This window comes from Zootoca vivipara, chromosome 2 (assembly GCF_963506605.1).
Source record: "Zootoca vivipara chromosome 2, rZooViv1.1, whole genome shotgun sequence".
Lineage (NCBI taxonomy): Eukaryota > Metazoa > Chordata > Lepidosauria > Squamata > Lacertidae > Zootoca > Zootoca vivipara.
Window position 1 is genome coordinate 47,718,702 of NC_083277.1, and position 24,717 is coordinate 47,743,418.

At 42.6% G+C, this 24,717-nt stretch overlaps 2 protein-coding genes across 17 annotated transcripts in view; one reads left to right on the forward strand and one right to left on the reverse strand.

Annotated features, from left to right (window-relative positions):
- The window catches only part of RAF1 (Raf-1 proto-oncogene, serine/threonine kinase), a 77,292-nt gene extending 74,156 nt beyond the window's left edge, over positions 1-3,136 (forward strand). For all 16 annotated transcript variants that reach the window (XM_035106241.2, XM_035106246.2, XM_035106253.2 and 13 more), the window contains 2 exons: positions 51-185; positions 1,993-3,136. In XM_035106241.2, coding sequence (XP_034962132.1) covers positions 51-185; positions 1,993-2,133 — 276 coding nt within the window. In that variant the 3' untranslated portion in view covers positions 2,134-3,136. The remainder of the gene's footprint in view (positions 1-50; positions 186-1,992) is intronic.
- A 7,139-nt stretch (positions 3,137-10,275) lies between these two features.
- On the reverse strand, positions 10,276-24,676 carry MKRN2 (makorin ring finger protein 2). The gene is made up of 8 exons (XM_035106233.2): positions 24,510-24,676; positions 22,355-22,483; positions 21,218-21,396; positions 20,103-20,407; positions 17,160-17,374; positions 15,381-15,491; positions 12,136-12,280; positions 10,276-10,607 (listed from the first exon to the last, which is right to left on the reverse strand). The coding sequence occupies exons 1-8, from the start codon at positions 24,536-24,538 to the stop codon at positions 10,464-10,466; spliced, it is 1,257 nt and encodes a 418-aa protein (XP_034962124.1). The 5' UTR covers positions 24,539-24,676; the 3' UTR covers positions 10,276-10,463.
- Between the last annotated feature and the right edge of the window lie 41 nt (positions 24,677-24,717).

The following is a 24,717-nucleotide window of genomic DNA, read 5'->3' on the forward strand; positions in this document are numbered from 1 at the left end:
AGATGCTGCCTCTCTAAACTTCTAAGGTTTGCTTGTTTGCCTATTCTTAGATCATTTTCATGGTTGGTCGTGGTTATGCATCACCAGACCTCAGCAAACTCTACAAAAACTGCCCCAAAGCTATGAAGAGACTCGTAGCAGATTGTGTGAAGAAAGTCAGGGACGAAAGGCCTCTCTTCCCCCAGGTAAGAATTAAGCTTGATTTTAGAGATTTACAAAACGAATAAACTTGTGTGTGTGTGTGTGTGTGTGTGTGTGTTTGAATAAAGCAAGAGAGAGAGAGAACACGTTGGTTCAAATAGTGAAAAATAATGGGGAAACTAATCTCTTAAACTGCAGGCAAGAGAATGTTTTATTACTTTATTTTATTACCTTTATACTCCATAGAAGTCAAGATTAGAGCACATGGTTCACACCTCATAATTTATCCTTGCAAACAACTCAGTAAAGTAGGCTAGGCTAATAGAGAGTGAGTGGTCCAAGGGGACTCAATGAGTTCCATGACTGAATTACACACAGGCATGCAGACATGCCTGCATGTGCCTATGCATGCACAAACACAGGTATACCTATAGGTATGTATTAACTTAACCCAACAACACCGTCCTCACACACAGAAACAGATCCCACTGCAGCCAACCAAAGACGACCAACCACACCCTAGGCTACCTCAACCTCTCCCACCATCAAGGAAACATAACAAGCGAATAGAAAGAGAGCCTACTCAAGTGACTCTGACACAAAAACCCTACACATACACTAAGTAAAATAATATAAGCTTTACCACCCCACCCCTTTCTCCTGCCCCCTTCTTTTCTTCCCAACCCTATACTGCATATAACACCTCACGACAAAAGTAACTGACCTGTAGAAAACACAGCCTGAAGAAAAAGACAATGCATGTGCTTTTGTAAACGAGGAAAATCTTTAATAATTAAAAACAAAAACCTATAGGTACTGCTTATCAGATGGACTTCACAAAATAGTTTACATAAAATTATTTTTAAAATAAGTGTCGATAGAAATTATATGATGAAAGAGAAAGGACAAGCAACTGTCATTGCAAAGGCTGCCTCTTTTTTTTCTCCATCCCTCTTGATTCTTCAGAAGTCCCTCAGGTGGCATTTGGAGTGGGGAGAGAGGTCTCCATGGGGAGTATGGGGCTGGCAGCTTCCTAACCCGTTTCTGCTGCTTCTCCCCTTCCCTCGGGGCAAGATGGACACATTATACAGCTGTGTCTAGATAATATTATATATGATTTAATATATACAAGAGAAGGTAATAATAAAATACATAAACGACAAGACAGATATAAATTTTATCCTCTCATGTGTATATTTGCATTTATGAGAGAGGCAGATGGAGGGTGGAGGGGAGACAGGCGTATTATGTTTAATCATACGTACACACACACACACACACACACACACACACACACAAATTATAGAAAGACAGATTTATATCTCTGTTTACCTGTTTCCTGAGAGGCACTAAAATTCTCAATTTTATGTTTCTTGGTATTTCCTGCCTCTGATAAGACCAAAATGTTTCATTAGTGGGAAATAATGAAACAGTTTTTCAGAGAACTATGTTCACTTTTCTTTACTATTTTCCAGTAACGCTGAGATACTATAATTGATTTTTTAAAGGATGTGTTTTAAAACTGGGTATTTGTGTTGTAGCGTTGTAACTCCCAAGTTATTATTGCCAGGAACCTGTGGGTATCCCTGTACATAGATTTGTGCTTTGGGTGTGTAATGTGAGCCACTCACGCTTTTCACAAGGCAGAAAATAAACACTGTCCTCCTGCTCTTTATTTTATAAACAGGAAATGGTCACAGGGCAGTGGGTGGGGCTGGCAAGAGCTTCCATGAAATTTGCACTTGTAGCCTTGTCTAGACCTAGGAAGTTGTCAGTAATTAAGATAGTTTTGCGCAGAAATTGGACAGGCCATTATAATTTCCTTTCCCCCTCCTTCCCTCTTTACTTTAGATATTGTCTTCCATTGAATTGCTGCAGCATTCTTTACCCAAAATCAACCGAAGTGCTTCAGAACCTTCTCTGCATCGTGCAACTCACACACAGGACATAAATTCGTGCACGTTGACTTCGACAAAGCTACCTGTGTTTTAGGAGATCTTTGCGTGCTGCCCACTGCTCTCCAATAACAGTTCTAGCAGTTGTGCTTTTGAATGCCTCAGTCTACAGGATTGCAGAGCCAGCAATGGGATTCAGCTGGATGCCAGTTTTGAGAATGAGCTGCTATGAATTTCTACCGTTCTAATCCTACAGGGACAAAAAACTCCATGTTGCCTTTTTCTATAGGTTATCATATTGAAATAGTTAAGAGACAGTATACAAGAGGTCCTATTACTATTTTTTATAGATGCACTTGAGCCTTACTTTATCTCATATGCAAAAAAACAGAAAAAGGAAAAAAAGAAAGAAAACAGGTTTCTTTGAAATTGCATTATGCTGAAATAGACTGGTATTTTTCTATAGCAAAATAATAGCTTAGCATTTGAGGAAAGTCAATGCAGATGGTGCTGTTCTTCTGATATTCTAAGACTTTTGTGCCATTCAGGCTGGAGGAATTTTAACTAAAATGGTCATCCACAAAGAAGACTTAAGGGAAGAAGGGAATTCAAGCTCTGGAAAGTTTCCACTTCTAAGCATTTCTCAAGATCATGAAACGTTAAACACCAATATTAAGTCAACACAAAACAGTTTTGCACATGTGGAAAATGCTAATTTTGAGGCAAGGAATATATTATAACTAGTACTGTCCAGAGAAAGAAGCTAGCACAATCTTCGTACAATCATCTAACAGTAACATAAGAAGCTTATTGGGTACTTCAGACTTGTTTCTTGCGGCGCCCTGAGGGTCTGGTAAGAAACTATAGTTTTTTGGGAGGAGAAGAGGCAAAATAAGTAATTCTGCTAGTAAATTTCTGCAAGATAAAGTCTGTTTTGAAACTTTTTTTCTGAGCTGCACTATAAAGAAACTTGGCATATACAGGTTTTCCATTGCTGATTTGGGTTTTAATTTTGTTTTCATTGCCCCTCAGATAAAAGCATTTATTGTAAACCCAGGTTCTTCTGATTATCTTATTTTAATAAAATAAATTAAATTTAAGTTTGTCATTCAGTCGGTTTTTTAACCGATTTTCCACATTTGATGTGTGTGCCTCATGTTCTTAAATGTGTATATTATGTAGCCGTGATGCCCTGTCTGCAATATCTAGTTCACTATGTGCATAAAAGCAAAGAAAATACTGGAGCGATTCCCCTCTAAAATACCATTTTGGAAAGAACTGTAGAGCTATTAACTGTACCGTGTTTCTCATATTTTAAGACACGTCTTATATTAATTTTAACTCAAGAAAATAAGCCTATGGCTTATTTTCGGGGGTGTCTTATTTTTTGCCGAGCCCCAACTGAGCGGGAACCAGCAAAGGCAGCAGCCCGCTGGGCTGGGGTTTGCCTTCCTTGTGAGTCTGTTCTTTTACCTCTTGGCCTCGCTATCACTCACTCACGTCAGTCTCTCTTTCTCCTCCTCTCTCTCCTCCCGCTTTGCGTCGGAGATCTAGGCTTCAGGGGCTTCTCCAGCCGCGCTGCAGGCTATTGTTTCGCCCTGGTTCACCCCAGGGCTTTTAGGGGGTCGCTTAGCCTCGCGTTGCCCCTAGACCCCTTAGGCAGCAGCTTTGTGCATGGAGCTTTTATCGGAGCTCCCGCAGAGCGTGTGCGATGCGAGCGCGAGGAAACCGGAAGTCGGCTCCCGCGCGCTTTGCCGAGCTCCAACGGAGCAGGAACCAGCGAAGGCAGCAGCCCGCCGCCGGCTTGGAGCTCGGCAAAGCGTGCGCTGCTGCCTTTGCCGGCTCGAGCTCCAAGCCGGCGGCGGGCTGCCGCCTTTGCTGGTTCCCGCTCAGTCCTGCTCAGTCGGGGCTCGGCAAAGGCAGCAGCACACGCTTTGCTGAGCCCCGACTTAGCGGGAACCAGCAAAAGCTCGAGCTCCAAGCCGGCGGCGGGCTGCCGCCTTTGCTGGTTCCCGCTCAGTCCTGCTCAGTCGGGGCTCGGCAAAGGCAGCAGCACACGCTTTGCTGAGCCCCGACTTAGCGGGAACCAGCAAAAGCACAGCCCGCCGCCGGCTTGGAGCTCGAGCCGGCAAAGGCAGCAGCGCGCGCTTTGCCGAGCTCCAAGCCGGCGGCGGGCTGCTGCCTTCGCTGGTTCCCGCTCCATTGGAGCTCGGCAAAGCGCGCGGGAGCCGACTTCCGGTTTCCTCGCGCTCGCATCGGACGCGCTCTGCGGGAGCTCCGAGAAAAGCTCCATGCACAAAGCTGCTGCCTAAGGGGTCTAGGGGCAACGCGAGGCTAAGCGACCCCCTAAAAGCCCTGGGGTGAACCAGGGCGAAACAATAGCCTGCAGCGCGGCTGGAGGAGAAGCCCCTGAAGCCTAGATCTCCGACGCAAAGCGGGAGGAGAGAGAGGAGGAGAAAGAGAGACTGACGTGAGTGAGTGATAGTGACGCCAAGAGGTAAAAGAACAGACTCACAAGGAAGGCAAACCCCAGCCCAGCGGGCTGCTGCCTTTGCTGGTTCATGCCGGGTCCAGCATGTCTTATTTTGGGGGGGTGCCTTATATTTTTTAGGCTTCAGAAAATCGTGCCATGGCTTATTTTATAGGCACGTCTTAAAATATGAGAAACACGGTATTTCCTCGTACCATTATATTCTCTGTAGAGTATGCTTTGTAGCTTCAGCATCCTTTTGAGTGATCTTTAGGTGTGACGCAGTTTTCCAGAGCAAGTTTATCACTTTCAGGCACAGCAAAGTGCCCCTTGGAGATGTAGGTACTGCAAGCTGTTTTTTGACCCATAGACTTATATTTCCCATATTGAACCTCCACCACTGTAAGTGTAGGTGTGCATCTGCAGTTGCGGGTTGCTCTCAGATAAATACATTTAGTTCACCACACATTGAGCAAAACCTTACTATCTAGTTCCACATGGATTTCTACATAGTGGCGGAAAGACTCACTTTACAGAGAAAGAAGAAATCATGCAAATACATCCTCTGCCTCTTGTCCACAGGCCTGGAATGGAAGTAACCGAGTTCACTAAAGAGCCAAGCTAGATATGATATTAAATGCATCTTTGTATTTAACTCTAGGTTTAAAAGATGCTTATAGCATCAGCTGGGTGAACACTTGATAATTATTGGGATTGTGAAGGGAAATTTGACCCTTCCTTCCCCTGAAGCTAGCATTTCCCGGGGGAGGGCGGGGGGATCTATACTGGCTGTGTTACTAAAAGATCTATAGACATGCAGTTTGGCCCTCAGGTGATTCCTAGAGGTAGTTCATAGAGGTGACATACCGGTAGTCAAATCTGCAGATTCTTTGGAATAGGGTTTAAGATTTTTTTTAAAGGCGAATTGACAATCCTGTGTGTAATAAATGAGGGTGTTAGATCTCCGGTTGACTGATCTCACACAGTATCATGTTAGGCAACTCACTAGGAAGTTGTATACCAGCTGTATGCAGCAGGCTTTCTTTTTAAGGCATAAAGGATGTCAGTTACTCAGGAAATAGTGATGAATGAAAACTGCTCAGGGATTAAGAGTGAGAGGTAACTTTCTGATTGATAATCCACGCAAAGGTAAAGAACGTCATTTCCCTGGGTTGCGTTGCATCACTGCTAACATAATTTCAGTCGTGCCTTTCAGCTTGCACTCTCCTTAATAGTATTAAGTTCAGTTTGCGAAGACTGTCCTCGTGCCAATGTTCCTTTGCTGTTCATAAACACTGGCTGTCACTTTCCATGAGCTGCTTGCAAGCCTCTGCCATTTGTAGTGCATGCTGAGCTGTTCAGTTCCTCTGATCAGCTGCAGCTGAAATAACACCAAGGAACTGAAAAGCACCCCTGCTTTCCAAGGAACATCCACCCTTTCTGTATTTTCTGCTACACATTCAAAAATGTCCCCTACAATAAATGTATTCAGGTGCCACAATAGCTCTACTGCAGTGGCTTTGAATGCTTGGCGCTTCTGTATTCACTATCACAATGCAAATATTGAGTGAGTTATATTTGTTTCTGGAGTTAAGCTAATGCATTTTGTGTGCTTTTAGGGTTTCAGGAGTAAACAATGGAGAGGATAAGTGTGCGCACAGCATCCAAATCCTAAACAGGGTTGGGTGTACTTAAGCCTGTTGATTTTCAAATTCTTTCTTGTTATTCCTCACTGCTGGCACTTGTTCTTGCCCAGTATTGTAATGAACGTGTATTATACAGTTATAAGACTTACACAGTTTGAAGTCTGAATTTGTTGGTGTTTTACATTAGCATTACAGCATCAGAAAAGTGTACCTGGTAAAGTGCATATTCTGATCAAACTTCATATGTTAAGAATGACTGAAGTATAGTGCATGAAAAGCAAGCTTTTTTCAGTATGTATTTTCTGCCTTCTCCCAATACCTTGGGCTTGATCCTTATTTATGGGGCAATCATAACCATGTCGTATATCCTGTTGACCTCAGTGGAACTTACTCCCAGGTAAGTGGGTTTAGAGTTGCAGCCTTAGTCATTCTTAGAGTAGCTGCATCATGACTTTCTGGATCCAACCCAGCTTTTGAACTGTACAGTCCATATTGTGGGTTGCGTTGTGGTATTCTGCAATGAATTCTTCTGGGTTTCTTTGGAGATCTCCACATGGATTCGTTTGATTTACAGTCTGGACTACATTCTGGGCACAAATGCTTTAACTTTAGCCCCATTATTTAGTGGCTAAGCAATAATGGGCTAAAGCTGAGGTGCAGTTAGCATGCAATGTGAGCACAGCATAGTATGCCAGGTGCGATAGTTGACCCATGAAACTTCCATTACATATTTGATGTAAAGAGTACTGAGATACTGTGTAAAACTGCTTTCAACACTAGTATGAAAGTCACAGTTTAAGCAAAGAGTTAGTGTGCTTCCACATGATTACACGAGTGCCTTAACTTCGGCATCCTTTAAGGAGGAAACACGTTCTCTACCTATAAGATGGTGTGTTGGATTTAGATACTTTCTCTAAGGATGGGGAGAGAAGGAAAGCATTGTTTTGTGCCCCTTAGCAAATACTGAGTTATCTTCATTTAAATATATACTGTAATGTAGAAGCAAAAACTGAAAATGCAGTTCCTTCAGGTTCTGGAAGTTGGAGGTGTAATTTGAGAATTTGAAGAGTTAGCAGAAGCAGACTGGGCAAAGCCTGCTTCATCTTCTCTGAAACCCGACTGGCTGCTGTCCAAGCTAAAATTACTGCCTGCTTTAAGCTTTTAGTTTCTCCTCTCGAGTGCAAGTCATATGCATGCCACTCAAAAAAGATACTTAAAGCAACAGTCTGGCATGTTTCCAGTTTTAGAAATGCGATCTGAAATTTAAACCCACCCATGTTCTACATAAATGTAAGTGGAAGAGTAATTCATTCTGCAAATACACTGCACACCTTAAAACACTGCAGCACGGTCTGGCTTAGCCAGAAATGAATGCTATTTTTATAGCAATTATGGGATTCATTTTGCCTCGTTTGCTGGTAAAGTAACTTTCTTTAAAGCTATTCCCAACCTTGTTAGAGAGCAATGCCAATACATTTTACACTGTAGGAATAACATTTTCCATAGTAACAAGCCAGATTAGTCTTGTTGACCCACTGCTGCATGTGGATGGTGGGAGTCCTGGTGTAGCTCTGGGTGGCCTTATCGAAATCTCCTCTCCCGTTATCTCCTACTCCCTTGTCCAATAAAGTAAGGATAGTCTAGGTGCAGCTGACATTTAGTAACATTAAATTCATGTATTTACTCAAATGTTTAACAATTAGCTGTGTAATAAATTGTAGCTAGACTAGATGGATCTGGCCTCCCAAGCAGCATTTTTTGGGGGAGGGGGGGACCACACAACCACAGAAACAGAAATTGCTGCAGTTCTTGCCACTCTCCAAGAGGTAAGCTGCTGTTAACAGACATTTTTCTCTCCTTCCCCCCCAAATGTCACTGCTGTAGTTGCTGACCAAGCATTGCTTAATAGTCCCTTCCTGGAAAGGTGCTCAATTACCCTATGTGGTTGCCAATTTCAGTCCGATTGCAGACCTGGTTTTATCGTATTACCTTGATGGATGATGCAAGGAGGGGGACCACAGGGGTGTGTGTGCCCCTGCTCATTCTGCTGGACCTTGCAGTAGCCTTTGATGGCATGTTATGAACCACCCTGAGATCTATGGGTATAGAGCGGTATACAAATTTAATAAAAATTAAAATCGTGGTATCCTTCAAGCTTCTAGCTTGAAGGCAGTGTTTCAGTAGTTGTGCTTGAATTGGACAGCTGCTCTCAGAAGATAGGGCAAGGGCTGTTTGCCCCATCATGCCATTAATCCTATGTGGTCCTGCAGGGGGTCCCTGTATCCTTTCAGTATCTTCATGATGCCTCTTGAGCAGGCATTCCCAAACTTCGGCTCTCCAGATGTTTTGGACTACAGTTCCCATCTTCCCCGACCACTGGTCCTGTTAGCTAGGGATCATGGGAGTTGTAGGCCAAAACATCTGGAGGGCCACAGTTTGGGGATGCCTGCTCTTGAGTGAGCTGTGAACTCTTCTGCACAGTATTGACCTAGTTACAGTGAGGGGGTAAAGCATTTGATCCCCTGCTAAATTTGCCCGTTTGCTTGTCCATCATCCCTTCGATGCGGTGAAGGTGTCCTGTTCCCTTAAGCAGAAAAACACCCCCAAAGCATAATATGTTCCCCTCCATGTTTGATGGAGGGTTGTAGGCAGCATTCATCCTCCTCCAAACATGGCGAGTTGAGTTGATGCCAAAGAACTCGATTTTGGTCTCATCTGACCACAACACTTTCACCCAGTTCTCCTCTGGGTCATTCAGATGTGCATTGGCAAACTGCAAACGGGCCTGTACATGTGCTGTCATGAGCAAGGGGCCCTTGCAGACTCTGCAAGATCTCAGTCCTTCACGGCGTACTGTGTTACCAACTGTTTTCATGGTGACTATGGTCCCAGTTGCCTTGAGATCATTGACAAGTTCCCCCCTTGTAGTTCTGGGCTGCTTCATCACCGTTCTCCTGATGATTACAACTCCACGAGATGAGATCTTGCATGGAGCCCCAGACCGAGGGAGGTTGACAGTTATTTTGTGTTTCTTCCATTTGCAAATTATTGCACCAACTGTTGTCACCTTCTCACCAAGTTGCTTGGCAATAGTCTTGTAGCCCAGTCCAGCCTTGTTCAGGTCTACAATCTTGTCCCTGACATCCTTGGACAGCTCTTTGGTCTTGGTCATGGTGGCTAGTTTGGAATCTGCTGGATTGATTGCTTATGTCGACAGGTATCTTGCACAGGTAACAAGCTGGGATTACAGGTAAGACCTCTCCCTTACAGCAGGTGCTTCTAATCTCTACTCATATACAGTGACAATACCAGGTAGCCTGACATCTGGCTAGTTGATAGGGGATCAAATGCTTATTTCACTCTTTATAATGCACATCAATCTCTGACTTTTGTCTTCTGGGTTTCTGGGGTTTTCCCTGTTGTTCTGTCTCTCACAGCTACAATAAACCTACCATTAAAATTATGAACTGGTCATTTCTTCAATAGAATATAATCAATATATATATTTCAATAGAATATAGTCTAAGACGTGCAGTGGCTTGAGTAGTGTAGAAATTCTATAAGTGATATTTCTGTACCAAAGAGATGTTGCCTGCTCCATCTGCATGTAACTGCTGGCTTATTTTGACTGGACTTCCATTATTAGGAGTAAAAGGAGTACAGTCAAAACAATGGTAGCATAGATGGGTGTGTTACTTTCTTAAAATATCTATATTGCTTATGAAATGGAGCCTTGTACTATTGCTCATAACCAAATTTTAAAGAGCATTAAATAAGGCATTCAAAAACAAGATCCATTTAGTATTTAACATTTGATCAACTGTACTGCTTTAACACTTGACTAGTCCTATATAATTTTCCTAACCTTTTTTCTTGTAAAAAACACACAAACCAACAACCTTTAACAACATTAAGCTATACTGGGGTATGCTGGTTTGAGTCAGGCAGAACGTTACATGAAGATGCTTGATGTTCACTACTTCCTGCCCCTAGCTTTACTTATGATTTGTTTCCTGAAAAATCACCTCTCAAAATCTGGACGCTTTCCTTTACTTTGGGGAACATACTGGTGTTCTGATTTCAGAAAAACACGAGTTCTTCTACTTATGACTATACACTGGCATTTTTATTTAAAGCAATCATTTTATTAAGCTTCAATTGTTTTGCTCTACAGTGTCAGGCTCATACTAGAATTTCACCAGGACTTCAGTCTCCATGGCACAGTAATTCTAAAGTGGTAAACAGTACAAAGTTATTTAAGGAACAGAAAGACTGATACAGAAGAGTACATGGTAGAGATCTTGTGGTGGCTTAGGGAGGAGCAGTAGGTTCAGCATCTGCTCCAGAAAGATGCATAAAAAGCTCTCCCATCTCTGTTACATCATTGTCAGCAGCTGGCAGTGTTCTGTTTTCTCGATCTTCAATAAAATCCCAGAGGCGAACAGAATTAAGGAACTAGAATAAAAAACAACAATACAGTGCTCACTAATGACTCATACCGAAGAAGGTATCTGCTTAAATACTGCATACACCTGAACTGAAAAGCAGGCTACTGCTGCAGCTAAAACAACATCCTCCTCAGTGCAGTATGATGAGGCCTACTTCCCTTGGTACCAAAAAGATGCCAGCTGTAGAAAGGCACATGGGTCACTGCCAGAATTTCATTGAAGCGTATGAAGAGTTACTTTTTCTTGGATGCTACAGTCCCCCTATTTGCCCATCTAACCCACTAGACTCGGGTAAAGATTTTTCACAGCACTTGAAACTGGCACCTTTCTCTGTGCAAGCATGTGCTTGACCAGTGAGCTATCAGTGCTTGCCCTAGGAAGGGCCTTTCTGTAAATACAAGCTTGTGATCTTGGCCTTTGTATTTCCAAGACCTTACAGCTCTTGGGTCTAGCTGATGGGAGTGTGTGTTGTAACTACTACTACTCTAAATCCCCACTGGACCCTAAGGCCTCTTACATCAGCACTGCAACTTGTAACATCTCAGGGATTTTTGCTGCACCATCATATGTCATAGTAATAGCACGGCTGGCATAGGTTTAATACAGTAAAGTGCCAGTTCCAAAATACTGAAGCCAACCTGTGTCTTGCAGTTCAGTTCATCCAATAGTCAACAATTCCCCTCAGAAATACAAGTAGGCATATTGTGATCAGTAGTCAGAACAGAGTATATAGCATTTAGCTGTGCAGATTTCAGCTGGAGAGGTAAAATAGCAATTACAATTTTCATGCACACTATGGCCTGAGTCTATTCTGTCATGTAGACTGAAAAAATAAGGTTCAAAGAGGCTCTTAGAGTGCTGCATGGCCAGAGGGGTGAGGCTGTAGTGGAGCACGAATTCAGTACCAAGCAACTGTATCATGCTCAAACCAAGTGACTAGTGCATGTAAACACAAAATGCAAACTTTCCCTTCCTATCCAATTGCATAGCAAAAGTAGACAAAAAAAGAGCTCTGAAGTCCAGGACTTCAAAGCATGCTGCTGTGCCTGCGCTGCCAGCAAGGGCTACAGCACTAGCTGTGTAGGTATCTGTACTGATCTGACAAAACACCATTAAGCTTACCGTAAAGGTTATAAGCAACAAGTGCACTATTATTAGAAATACAACAGCCTTTACTAAAAGAAGCCTACTTAGATGATCCAAACATATAAATGTGAAATTTTCAGGGCTATTTAAAACCACACTTGCTAGCTAGGCAAAAACGAACAAGTACACTCAAGCATTTGTGTTTTAAATGCCAAGTAAACTAGATTCTGAAATTGAAAGAACTCCATTGTCAATGTGAGATGCAGTACTCAGGATCTTAGGAAAAGAGCACCCTGTTCCCCAAACGGGCCAGCTATGCTACAGCTGATACTCTGAAGCCTTTTATGAATGTATAAAAGTGTCAAAGTCTTCAGTGGAAGAATGTGTCGGATCACTGAAGCCCAGTGCTGCAGTTTAGTTGAGAGAAGAAACATGGCTGGATATCTTACCCGGACAGTCCCCTCAGAGCTAAGCTGCTTTCGTGGTTTCTCTGGTTCAGCCCGTCTCCCATCTGGATAGGCATGCAGGTACAGACATTTCCCCCCAAATGGGCAGGTCCCCTTACCCTGGTCAAAATACTTGCAGGCCTTCCTCCTGAACATATGAGAGAGAGAACACAAAACACAAGGACATTCATTTATACCCTAAATCTCAAGGTGGCTAATGTTGCTAAGAACAAGGGAAAATAAAAGTAAATACAGGAATGAAAACCCAAAGTAAAGGCACCTAAGACACTTTGATGCAAGGGGTGGGGAGATGGTCAGTGGCATTATTGCAGGCATTTAGGTGAATATAATGCTTCTCCATCAATCTCTACTGGAGCAGAGCAGTGATGTACAGTCCCTGGCTATGACAGTCCCTGTGAAGATCAGGTCGCCAACCCTTTGCAGCCACTCTTTCTCCCATGTATCTTCAAAGAAAGAAAGTGGGTATGATATGGCAGTGGATGTGTGCATTTATTTCTGGTCCTGTTCTGACTGTAGTACACCAATGTGAGACTTAAGTTTCACTGGAAAGTGTTGGAGACTTAAGCTTCACTGGAGTGTTGTGGTAAAAGAGGCTCAGGACAACGTTAAGGAATCGTGATCTTTCTTGACCCAATGGCACGCTTTAGTTTCTTACTAGAACAAAACGGAAGTAGGCAAGAATGTAAGACATGTGGCTTTAGCCATAACTTGTTACATTATAGGAGACTTGTTTTCTTATTATAAAATCTTTAATTAAGTAAAATTTGACAGAACAATCTGAAGCCATATTGCGCCAAATCAGTATGTACATTTCAGCGTAACACAGTAACTTTAACAAGCTATTAAATTCAACTGTTAAAATCCGAAGCAAGAACAAAGGGGATAGATTCTTTCTGAGAGAAAAACCCACTCACAAAATCAGTTTTATTTATGACAAAAAAATTCTGTTCAGACATCATTTTACATTCTCAGTCACTTAGATGGGTCAACCATCCAAGCCTGTGAGACCACAAAAGCATATTAACTGTACTTTCCATTGATCTGCATTAAGGAAGCTCATTGTCCTGAGAAAGGCAGAGTGCAACTTGCTTCAAATTATATTTAATAGGGCAGATCTTTCAAACTCCATGTTATGCAGTTACTGCAATTTGAAAGTCCTATTTGGGTGCTTTAGTTGAGATTTGTGCAATGCAGGGGGTTGGACTAGATGACCCTTGGGTTCCCTTCCAACTAAAATTCCATGATTCTTATTCTATAAAAGATGGTCAAAGACGGAAAAGATTTCAGCTTGAGACCGTGTCAAAAATGCTAGTAACTTTGCTATTATGTATTTTTTCCCATTCCTCTCAATTCCTCTATCAAGACAAATCCAAAATGATTTTTTGGGGTGGATTTGTTCCATAAAAGAGCTGCAAAGTCAGGAGGTTTACTGCCAAGTGCTTTCCCTTCCTGCATATAGTCCATTTTTGGAGCTGTCATGCTTAGATTTTCCACAGAAGTATATAATTAATAGCCTTTAGACACAAAACACCGTATCATAGGCTCAAACTGCTTGTTCTGATCAGCAGCTGCAGATTTCAGCTCTAGATGTATTAATAGCACAGCCCCTGATGTGACTGATAAGCATAAACACTGCATAAATAAAGAGCAACACAATGTAAACAATTAGAGACCAACAGTGAAGGTCACAGAATGACACAGCTGGCATTTGGTTAATTACAACAAGCATTTAACCAAATGCTAGATAGATTAGTAAGATATGTACACAATTCACTGTTGGCTCACATAAAATGAATTATTCACCACATGTGGGTTTTTGTTTTGTTTTCACAAATTTTAAGGGGACAGTTTGATCAAAATAGTGTGAGAAGGTTGAAAACACACTTTCATTCTAGATTTGCTGCACTTAAAAATGTTGTCCTGGCAAAGTAATTGAGTAGAAAAAGACTTCTTAAATTTCCTGATGTATTCCCCACCCCACCATGGGTAAAAAAAATCAGGGCCTTTAGCAATTTTAGAGAAAATGGATATTGAAATGATTTGTGGTCTGACCTTATTACCAAGTTACAGCCTAAATGCAAATAGTCAACAAGTATTTCCAGATATTCCACTTCATTAACCTCAGAAATGAGGCCATAAATTTCTATATATGAGATTGAAAATTAATGCAACCCGAGAACTGCATTCTCCAAAAAGACACAGTAGCAAAGTCCCTGGGCCAAGCTATCTGAGGCCTGAAGTGCAGCTCGATGGAAATAATCATCATCAAGAGTCCCCACTTGAATTCAATATGAGATACTGTACATTTAAAAAAAAGAAAAAAGATGGCCTTTTCCAGGTGCCAATACTCACTTTCATTTTGAGGGGGGGGGGAGTGTGAGCCTGGCCAAGTGGAAGAATGCTAGTAAAACAAAAAACTAAATAGGGGTAGGTGGATCACCAGTGATCACTTGTAACTCGCAAATCTTGCACTACAGGACACACAGCTTCTTGCGTTTTTATCTTGTGAACTGTGCTGAGATCTTTTGGTGAAGGATGATCTATAAATAGAACTAAATAAATCAATAAAATTCTTGTGCAAAGGCCATGGGTCAATTTGGGCATAAATGTTGCTCGAGAACCCCAAACCAAAAGGATTGGGAACATGTAGTGGGCTCACATTGGCCTCTATTTGCATACCCCCACCTACACCTGCTCTGCTGGCAAACCAATTTTGCCTAGAAGACAGAATTGCAAATTATGGTTTGCAGAAACTAGTTTGCCTACAAACCAGAATTGAAGGACAGATGAAGAACAGAAGGCCATAATAGGAGGACGGAGTGTGAGAGCCTGGTGCGTCTTCATGCAAAACAGGACTTTGCCTTTCATCTGAATCAAACTACTAGCGTGCTAAAGGGTGAAAAAAATAGTACTATTTGGAGCAGCATAGACATGTTACCAAACTCTTAACCAACACATCCTGGAGTTATTTTAATTTTTTTTGGGGGGGGGGGAAGCTATTTCATCCCACCGATTGCCACTTTTATTATGTTTAATAGTCTGATAGACATATTCACAGAAACGTTTTTTAATTACAGAAGTATTCTGTATACTGCATGCTGCTCTAGATTGAGACAATAACACAATATTATTATTATTATTATTATTATTATTATTAATTATTATTATTTAATTGAACTACTCATCAAACAACTCTGGTCTCACATTATAATAATCATAATACTTACCCCACTCCCTGCTTAAATGCTTCAATCAGCTCATTCTTTTTAGTCTGATCTTCCACCCAATACACACTGGGAATTACAAACTCTGATATCACACGGCATTCTGGACAGGACCTTGGATGAAATTTAAAAAGTATATGTGTAGTTTGCTGAGAAGAAGCAGTTTCATCCAATTCAAGAGCAACACCAAGCACTTCTGAAGTACAAATCGGTGGAGCGGGAAGCAATATCTAGGACCCAAAGTGATTTCTGGCAGCTCCCAAAACTTCCCCACCCTAAAAAACCTAACTTAAAAAAAGTTTTTTTCTGAGGATGGGGGAGCTTAAAAAAAGTAAACCTAGCAGGGCAGGAGGGGGCAGTGTTGAGCTCCAATCTCACACTGGGGTGAAAAGATGTTTCAACCTCTGCCCTTATAATAATAAAAATAATAATAATTTATTATTTATACCCGCCCATCTGGCCGGGTCTCCCCAGCCACTCTGGGCGGCTTCCAACAGAAGAATAAAACACAATAATCTATTAAACATTAAAAGCCTCCCTGAACAGGGCTGCCTTCAGATGTCTTCTAAAAGTCTGGTAGTTGTTTTCCTTTTTGACATCTGTTGGGAGGGCGTTCCACAGGGTAGGCGCCACCACCGAGAAGGCCCTCTGCCTAGTTCCCTGCAACTTGGCTTCTCGCAACGAGGGAACCGCCAGAAGGCCCTCGGTGCTGGACCTCAGTGTCCGGGCAGAATGATGGGGGTGGAGACGCTCCTTCAGGTATACTGGACCGAGGCCATTTAGGGAGATGATGGGCTTCATAGTAAGAGCTGATATGAGCAGAGATTTCAGCTTCTCTGCTCACATCAATGTAGTAATTGGGATGCAAACTTCTGTTTCTCAAAGCTGATGCAGGTCACAGCAATTCAAAGCACAGTACAGTGGAACCTCGGTTTATGAACACCTCGGTTTATGAATTTTCGGTTTATGAACGCCGCGGACCCATCTGGAACGGATTAATTCATTTTCCATTACTTTCAATGGGAAAGTTCGCTTCAGTTTATGAACGCTTCAGTTTATGAACAGACTTCCGGAACCAATTACACCCATGCTTCAGTTTATGAACGCTTCAGTTTAAGTACCCCGCGGACCATCTGGAACGGATTAATCCACTTTCCATTACTTTCAATGGGAAAGTTCGCTTCAGTTTATGAACGCTTCAGTTTATGAACAGACTTCCGGAACCAATTGTGTTCATAAACCGAGGTACCACTGTATTAAAAAGAGATGACTTCATACTCCCCACTCTTTTGCCTTCACTCCCACTTCCAGAGCTGATCCAGGCAAGATTCTTTCCCACTATTTAATTTTTATCCGCATTCAGTGACATGCTCAGTGGCTACAGTATGCTGAATGTTGGGATGGCAATAACAAAACAAAAAAAATCAGTCTTATCCAAGGAACCAATTTTTTAAAATGCTAGGTTTCAGCATTTTCTGTACAAACACACACACACACCCCTTCATTTTCTGAGGCTCATACCAAAGCCAACAAACAAGATATTCTGTTCTCATCAATAACCCCCTTACATATTCCCTAAGATATTTTGGTGGTTGTTACAAATGGGCGTTTCCCCATCAATCGAAAAAATTCCTGTAACACACTGCAATAACAAAAAACCGTAAGCAAAACTTTCCTTAGTCAATCCTCAGCTATACTACACCTCATTTGAAGGTACAAAGGAAAGGAATAAGAAAAATATCATGCACTGTATTCTAAAAGTGAAGGTTGTTAGGAACTTACTTTATGATTGGATTCTCAAACTGCTTGACACCCCTCCACTGGCGGATACAGGACAAGCAGTATGTGTGATTGCAGTTGGAAAGGATTCCAAATCTTCTTTCAGATGCTGATGGTTTGTCATATACCACTTCCATGCAGATACTGCATACCTTGTCCTGACTTGCTTGAAAGGCAAAGGCCTTCTCCATCTCGTGTTCAAACGTAGCCATGCACATCTATATATGAAAGAAAAGCCCAAGATATATTATATATTTTTAAAGGAAGCAGGGGGAAGGACTACTATTATAGGTATAGCCACTACAATGTTCTGACAGTACAGTCCTAAACCTGTCAATTTAGAACTGGCATAGCAATTCAAACCCCTCATATGCCTTGCTGGGGGTTGCACTGGGAGTAGAGGTTCCCTCCACCCAGTCCTGCCTGGTTTTGTCAGCCTCAGATGGTGGAGGAGCTCCACCAATGAGCAGCACTTGAATATGTCCACTTACACAGCAGGTGCAAGTTACTGCCAGCAGCATCCCAGATGGCGACAGCCAGTGGGAGGGAGCAGGACTGGGCTGGTCCTGGATCTACTAGATTCTTTGCAGACCATGCTGTTGTCAGTGTGATGGCAAATGGGTCAGATGTGGGCCTGTTCACTACAGCAACCTGGGAGCTGGCACAGCAGAGGGAGCTTTTCTCTGCCTCCCCCTCCTGCCCCAAGCACCAGCCTGTACGTGCAGTGCTGGCATTGGCATTGCTGCTCCATCAAGTCCCACTGCCACCTGCCAGGAACGTAGGATTGCAGCCTAAGTTCCATTAAATCAAGCTTTTTCTAGGGGTTCCACTAACCCTCCAAAGCAGATTTGTAGAGGGAGAGGAGAGGGACAAAAGTTCCCTTGCTAGATTGTTTTATTACAAAGGGAAACTTGTATCAAACAATAATTAAGAACCACCTCACCAAAAACACAGTAGCTGCGTTGTTGTTGTTGTTTAAAAAGAAGACCATAAATACTAAACTAAACCAAACCCACCAGCATAAAGGCCTTGGACAGCCAAGGGACTGGCATTAAGCTATAATTAAGCATGCAGCTGACCTTGGATTTAAAATGGCAACTGGATACAATTATGTGACAGTAAATTTTTACAGATGAGGCCCACACAATTTCAGACCCATTAAGCTTAATGAAGCCTACCAGTAACTATGTAAATGCCCTATGTTCACAGACCAGGAGGTGGAGGTGGGGGGTAGGTTAGCTGTCAAGCACCTGGTGATCACATCACAGTGTACAGCTGGTGAGCTGAATTTGGCATGATGGGTCACAAGTTGAACAGTCTTGATATATGAGAACTTAACACCATTTGATTTAATACTGATGAGTAATCTGTCTGAAGAGGGTGAGGGGTGGGAGAGGAAGTAGGTTTTGGTTTTAACATGGGACAAAAGAGGAAGTGGGGTATGTTGGGTCAGGCCCAATGATCTCTGTCTGGAAAGAAGTGGCATAGGATTCCGCCCCATTTGAGCACTGGGCTAACACAAAGATTGTCCGTTGCCTTAGCACAGCATATTGTAGGAGCCATCAGACAGGAAGGGCCAGAAAAAGAAGAATGGAACTACCGTAGTATTCCACTACTGCGTTCCATCAGTGCAAGGATTACTGCTTGTGCTACAGGGCATTTCCTCCTTCCATGAATGTACCACGTTCTCCCAAATCTGTTTTAGAGGGTTGGGGGAACTCCTAGAAATGTTTAAGGGGGCATGTGGAGAGGGAGAGAGGGGGGAACATTCCATTGAGAAAGCAGAAATTGTTAGGCTGATGGAACATTCACTTAGCATTACCGTTGGATACAACCCAGTAAGTAAGGGCAGAGTGTGAAGGCTATGGTTTTGTACTATCAATCATTTTTAAGAAGAATGGAAACAGTACAGGAAACATTCCCAGATATGCAATGTATAGAATACAGTATGCAAGAATATTTATAGATACATTCTACGTTAAATATTTGAGTTACTGAACTATATTATTCAAATGAAATACAAGACAATTAATTTTAAAGCATCAATCAAATCTAAAAATAACAGTACGGCATTAGCATACCTATGAGAAGCTCAAGGGAATTTCATTACTCCTAATCAGTTACACTTAAGAATTTAGCAGCAGGTTGAATTCTAAAGCTAGTTTCATGAGACTGGTAAATGCATTCAACACCTACTTTGGTTTTAGATTCTGATAATGCTACAATAGACATATTTTAATATATCTGAAAATTATATTTTATAGCTTCACACACTGATTATACTATATTTTAAGTATTATTTTCCAATGCAATTTTACATACCATACTTTCTGCAGTAATTCACTCAAGTTATATATTTTTAAGCCACTTGATTACTCATGGAAGGTGACAAAAACATACTTGTAGATACCTTAAAATGAAGCTTACCAATAAACTAGAGCAAAATATGCTAGCAAAAATGTAAAGGCTACACTGACAGAATAGCATTATCATGGCTTCCTACTACAATAGTGAATCACATTATTAATCAACATGGAGTAAATTTAAAGTGGAAGCTTTCCAACTAACCACAGTCCCCCACAATGTCTGAACTTGAGGATCTGTGGCTTGTTCAAACTATGCCTATCAAGACCAAGTCAGGATCTGGGGGGGGGGGGGAGAGTCAGCTGCAGCATAAACAAAACCACCAAGTTCAGATGACACAGGGAGCGGTGGTTACTTTCAAACCAGAAGCCAAAGATTCCAGTCTACTTGATGAAGGCATGAAAGAGCAGAAGAGGGAACCCGAGATCTAAGCTCACTGCAGCTCACTCTCATGGCAGCAAACCATAAATTCTAGCTAGATCTGTAGGAGGACTCTAAAAACCAAATATAACATAGATCTACAAGACATTTCAAGAAATACAGAATCAGGTTGAAATTAGTTTTATTTTTAGTCATGTTTACCTTTTCATGCATCTTTCTCTGTTCTGGGTCAAAGGGATGAAGTACTTGCAAGCCACAGATTTCACACACTTGCCCATGGAGGTAGAGACATCTGTCACCAAACTGGCACATGCCAGCTGCTGCATAAGGACATAACTGTTCGCCATCAGTGTATGAACTTCCAGGTTCAGCATAATCATCTTCAAGCCCACTGCGGATAGCTTCCAAATATGAATGGGGCTTTGCTTCTAGAGCATCTGTTGAAACACTGCAACATGCTGAATCACTCTGAGCGCCGCATCTTTCCTCATTTGAGCCACATAAATCTTGGGAGAGGAAAAAATAGCATGTGATCATGTGAAACAGAAAAGCTACGGTTAGCTGCTCATGAAATCTCCCATTATAAGGTAATAAAGCAGCTGGCAGGCATTTCTAAATTGTAATTTAATTCAACTTGCCTCCACTAAACACAGGGAACCTACTTTCATCTTAAGATCGTAGAAAGCTTTATCATCTCGTCATGCACCTTAATTACTCACAGCCAATTCTTTCTGGAACAAGCACCAGAAAAACATGCATCTAAAATTAAAGAACGGGTGAAAAATAACTGCAAATTTACAAAATGCCAGTCATGGCAGCAGGCACAGTGTGCATGAAGGGTGGGCTTGCAAGTTTCCAGGATCCTAGAGGGGAAGATTGAGTAGCTCTTGCCCTCCCTTCACAGCAACAGTCTCCCCAAGTACAGTGCTGTATCTTTCTCCATACGAGTGAATGGCAGCCATGCATTGACATGACATGGGAGAATGCAAAAAGGTGCACTCAGGAACATCATGGTGTGTGTGTGTGTGCGCGCGCACACACACACTCGAAACCAACTTTTTAAACCCCAGCCATTAAGAATCAAGTCTGCTCCTATCTGCATAGTCCAAAGTTGGGGCCTGTTTCTTGGTCACTGTAGGCCAGAGCTTTCCAAACTGTGCATTGTGACATGTTAGTGTGTTGGCTGCAGTGTGTGAGTCTGTTTATGTAAGGACAAATGCTTGGAATCATTTAGGACCAAATAAAAAGCAGCAAATAAGCAAAACAACAAAGTGTCAACAGAATTAGAAAAATAGAAAGAAAACCCCTACTCTTACCTCTGTCTCTGAGCACTAATGTTTTCTTTTCACGTTTTCCAGGCTCATGTACTTTACTTTTTGTTATAGGTGTATTTTGCTCCGGCTGAGTGTTAAGGCTGTAGAATGGTGGTGCAGAAGCGCAAAGAGTCCTAGTACTCACTATGGCACCTGATGCAGAAGGTCTAACATGATCATATCTTAAGAACAAATAAAAAGACCACAAATATTAACTGCAGAAGACATTTATTTCAATGCATTTGTGCTAGTACAATTACCCTACTTTGTAGGGTTTGGGGGGGGATAGCCTAGCCACCCTTGCAAAAAGGGACTTGTTTCAATAGGCAGGCTGTTTAAAAGCAAGTGGCTTCTTAAGAATGAGTGTCACTCACTGCTTGTATGAATTCAGCAAAATCTATACTGAACATACAATGAGTACGAGTTACTGCACTTTTAACGTATTCACAGTACCATCCTATGCAAGAATAAGTCCCACTGATTTCAATTAAGTGAGGGGCAGGGTTGCAGTCTTACAGCAGAATTCTACTCAGAAGTAAGTCTTATTGAATTCAATGGGCCTTAGTGGGGTAAGGACTGCAGTTTAAATTGACTTTTTAATCGTTCTACAGCATAACTAAAATCCCCTTAGGAGAGACTACACCCCTCATCTGGTTAAGCCCAGAAAGTACTCTTAACAGTAAAACTAAGATCCTAATCCTATGTATGTTTACTTAGAGCGCTGCCAATTTCAAAAGAAACTTACTTCTACTTAATATTTAGGATTGCAGCATAAACATCCCAGTTCTATGCACTGAGTTCAATGCTATATACACCCAAGAAAGTGTATATGGGATTGTAACTTTAGATCAACCAGCTGGGCTCCACACAATGCAAGCTTTAATCATGCAAGCTTTTTTTTTATAAAACAAGCAGCAGCACAGATTCTAAGAACTAACTGTCCAGCTGCAACCAGGATATTGGAACATTAAGCTCTTCCTCTGGTTTTAATAAAAATCTAGAAATTACAAACCAAACAGAAGCCAAGCCACAAGCTGTTCAAGTCTAGAGGATCAACAGCTTAGGAAATATCATTGGCATGACACACACACCCCTGCAAAAAAACCTGTATGTTTTATTTTAAAAACTAGCAGCCCATACCTGCAGCGAGTTCCATAGGCACATTGGCCTTTCTGGTAGAATTTGCAGATAGTAGATGGTTTACTTGTAGACAAATCATGTGAAAATAGGCACCTACTTCCTTCACGGCATACCCCTTGCATAAAATACCTGCAGTGACAAAGAAAAAATACCAACAGATGACAGGCTTTTAAGCTATTTCTTGATGTTGTTCAGACATGAGCGAAAAATCAAGTAGCAAACATTATGCATCAACTATTACATGCACCATAATGTGAAACCAGAAAAGTGAGACAGAAATTAGAGCACAATTTCAAAAATGAAATGAACTTAGTAAAAACATAAGTAATCAAGAGGTAGAGCAACTCTTCTATAAGGCATAGCTGCCAAGTTTTCCCTTTTCTCACGAGGAAGCCTATTCAGCATAAGGGAATTTCCCTTAAAAAAGGGATAACTTGGCAGCTATGCTATAAGGAAAAGTAATATTTTGGGCAGGCATAGGCAACCTCGCCCCTCCAGATGTTTTGGGACTACAACTCCCATGATCCCTAGCTTACAGGACCAGTGGTTAGGGATGATGGGAATTATAGTCCCAAAACATCTAGCGGGCCGAGGTTGCCTATGCCAGATTTAGAGCCTTTTTAGTTAGAAAAAATGGCAAGGGAGCAGAACCTCAGATGTGTATTTATTTTTACTGATTTGGGGGGCAGCTGCTCCCCTTCATCCCCCTTGGCTATACCCATGGGGGCACAAGGAGGAAAGAAGGTCGGGAATGGGGTCACGGTCAGAAAAAGTTTGGGAATCACAGGACAAGAGCATATAACACCAATCCTGGCATAACACTACTGGCTGACAATTAGTTTCCAGGCCCAGTTCAAAGTGCTGCTTTTGACCTATAAAGCCTTAAATGACTCAGGACTGCAATACTTTAAGGATTGCCTCTCCCCATATGAACCAACCCAGACCCTTCTTTTATGCCTCCTTCACAAGAGGTCTGGAAAATGGCAACAGGAGAATGGGCATCGTTTGTGGAGTGCTCTCTCCAGGGAGGTTCACCTGGCACCATCATTATACTGTATAGCTTTAGGCACCAGGCAAAAAAGTTCTTCTGTAACAAGGCCTTTGACCTTTAACTATCTGTGGCCTTTTAGAAGTTGGGTGGGATGTTTTTAAAGCATTTCTTTTTTCCTCTTGGTTTTAATGTATCTTTGGATTGCCCTGGGCAATATAAAGCAACTGACTAAATAAATAGCAGAAAATGCACTTGACAGATTATGTTCTTTTAAAGGCTTACTTAAAAAAAAACACCAACAATTCTCTCTCTATTTGAGTAATACTAGAAACTGGCACATTCCATGAAGCTGAATCAAAGGAGATTCAGGACATACAAAATCTCTGGAAATGCTTCTTTTCAGAGCATAGCTAAACTATGGAATGTCTTGCCACATAACACGGTGAGGACCAGCAATCAGGGTCATGAAGGTCAGCATCCCAGGCAGCATATGCCTCTGAATATCAATTGCCGGAATTCACATGTGAGGAGAGCGCTGTTGTGCTCCTATTATGGCTCCGTGTCCGCTTGCGCACTATTGATAACGAGATGCTGGACCAGAAAGGGCCACAGATCTGATCTAATAGGGCTGCTCTTGGGTTCCCCCTCTCGCACAACTAAGTTTCTGTTTCTCTTCCCTACTGGGGCGAACTTCAGCTGCTAAAAAGCAAGCTAAACAAGAAGATACGCACAGGCGCGCGCGGAGACGAGCTAGGTAGGGAATGGCGGGGGGGGGGCAGGATCACAGAAGTTGCCTCGACCTCTCCTCGCAAGGAGACCAGATCCTAAAGGGCCTCCTATACACTTAGTGGCTTCTAGGCCTACGAGGGTCCCCTTGCTGGGCTTTGGGACCACCAGGGCTGCAGGCGGGAGTGTCCGCCTGTCACCAGGGCAATGGAACAAAGGTAGGAAGCAGAAGCAGCGACGCCCGCCTCTCCTTCCCCTTCCGTTGGGTGGGGGAGGAGGAGGGGGATTTCGGGAGTTTAACGGGCCAGAGGCGGGAGGGAGGGAGCCCGGCCGCCTCTCGACCCCACCCCGGCGAGGGGCGGAGCGTGCCCGCGCGCTGTAGGGCGGCGGGTGGGGGGGGAGGGGAGGGGAGAGGTCGCAGTGCTCGGCGGCTCTGACCTGCAGGTCACGTCCTTAGTGCTGCTCATGTCTCCTCCGACTCCGCTCCCGTTTCGGCGTCCCCTCCCGGCGCAGCTCCTCGCATTTTGGTTCCGCTGAGCCCTGAGGAGCTTAAGGCAGCGGGCGAAGGGAGGAGGAGGAGCTGTTTGGGAGCCCTGCCAAAGCTACCCGGCCTCTTCTTGCAGGAACTGGTTTCCGGTCGGAAGGC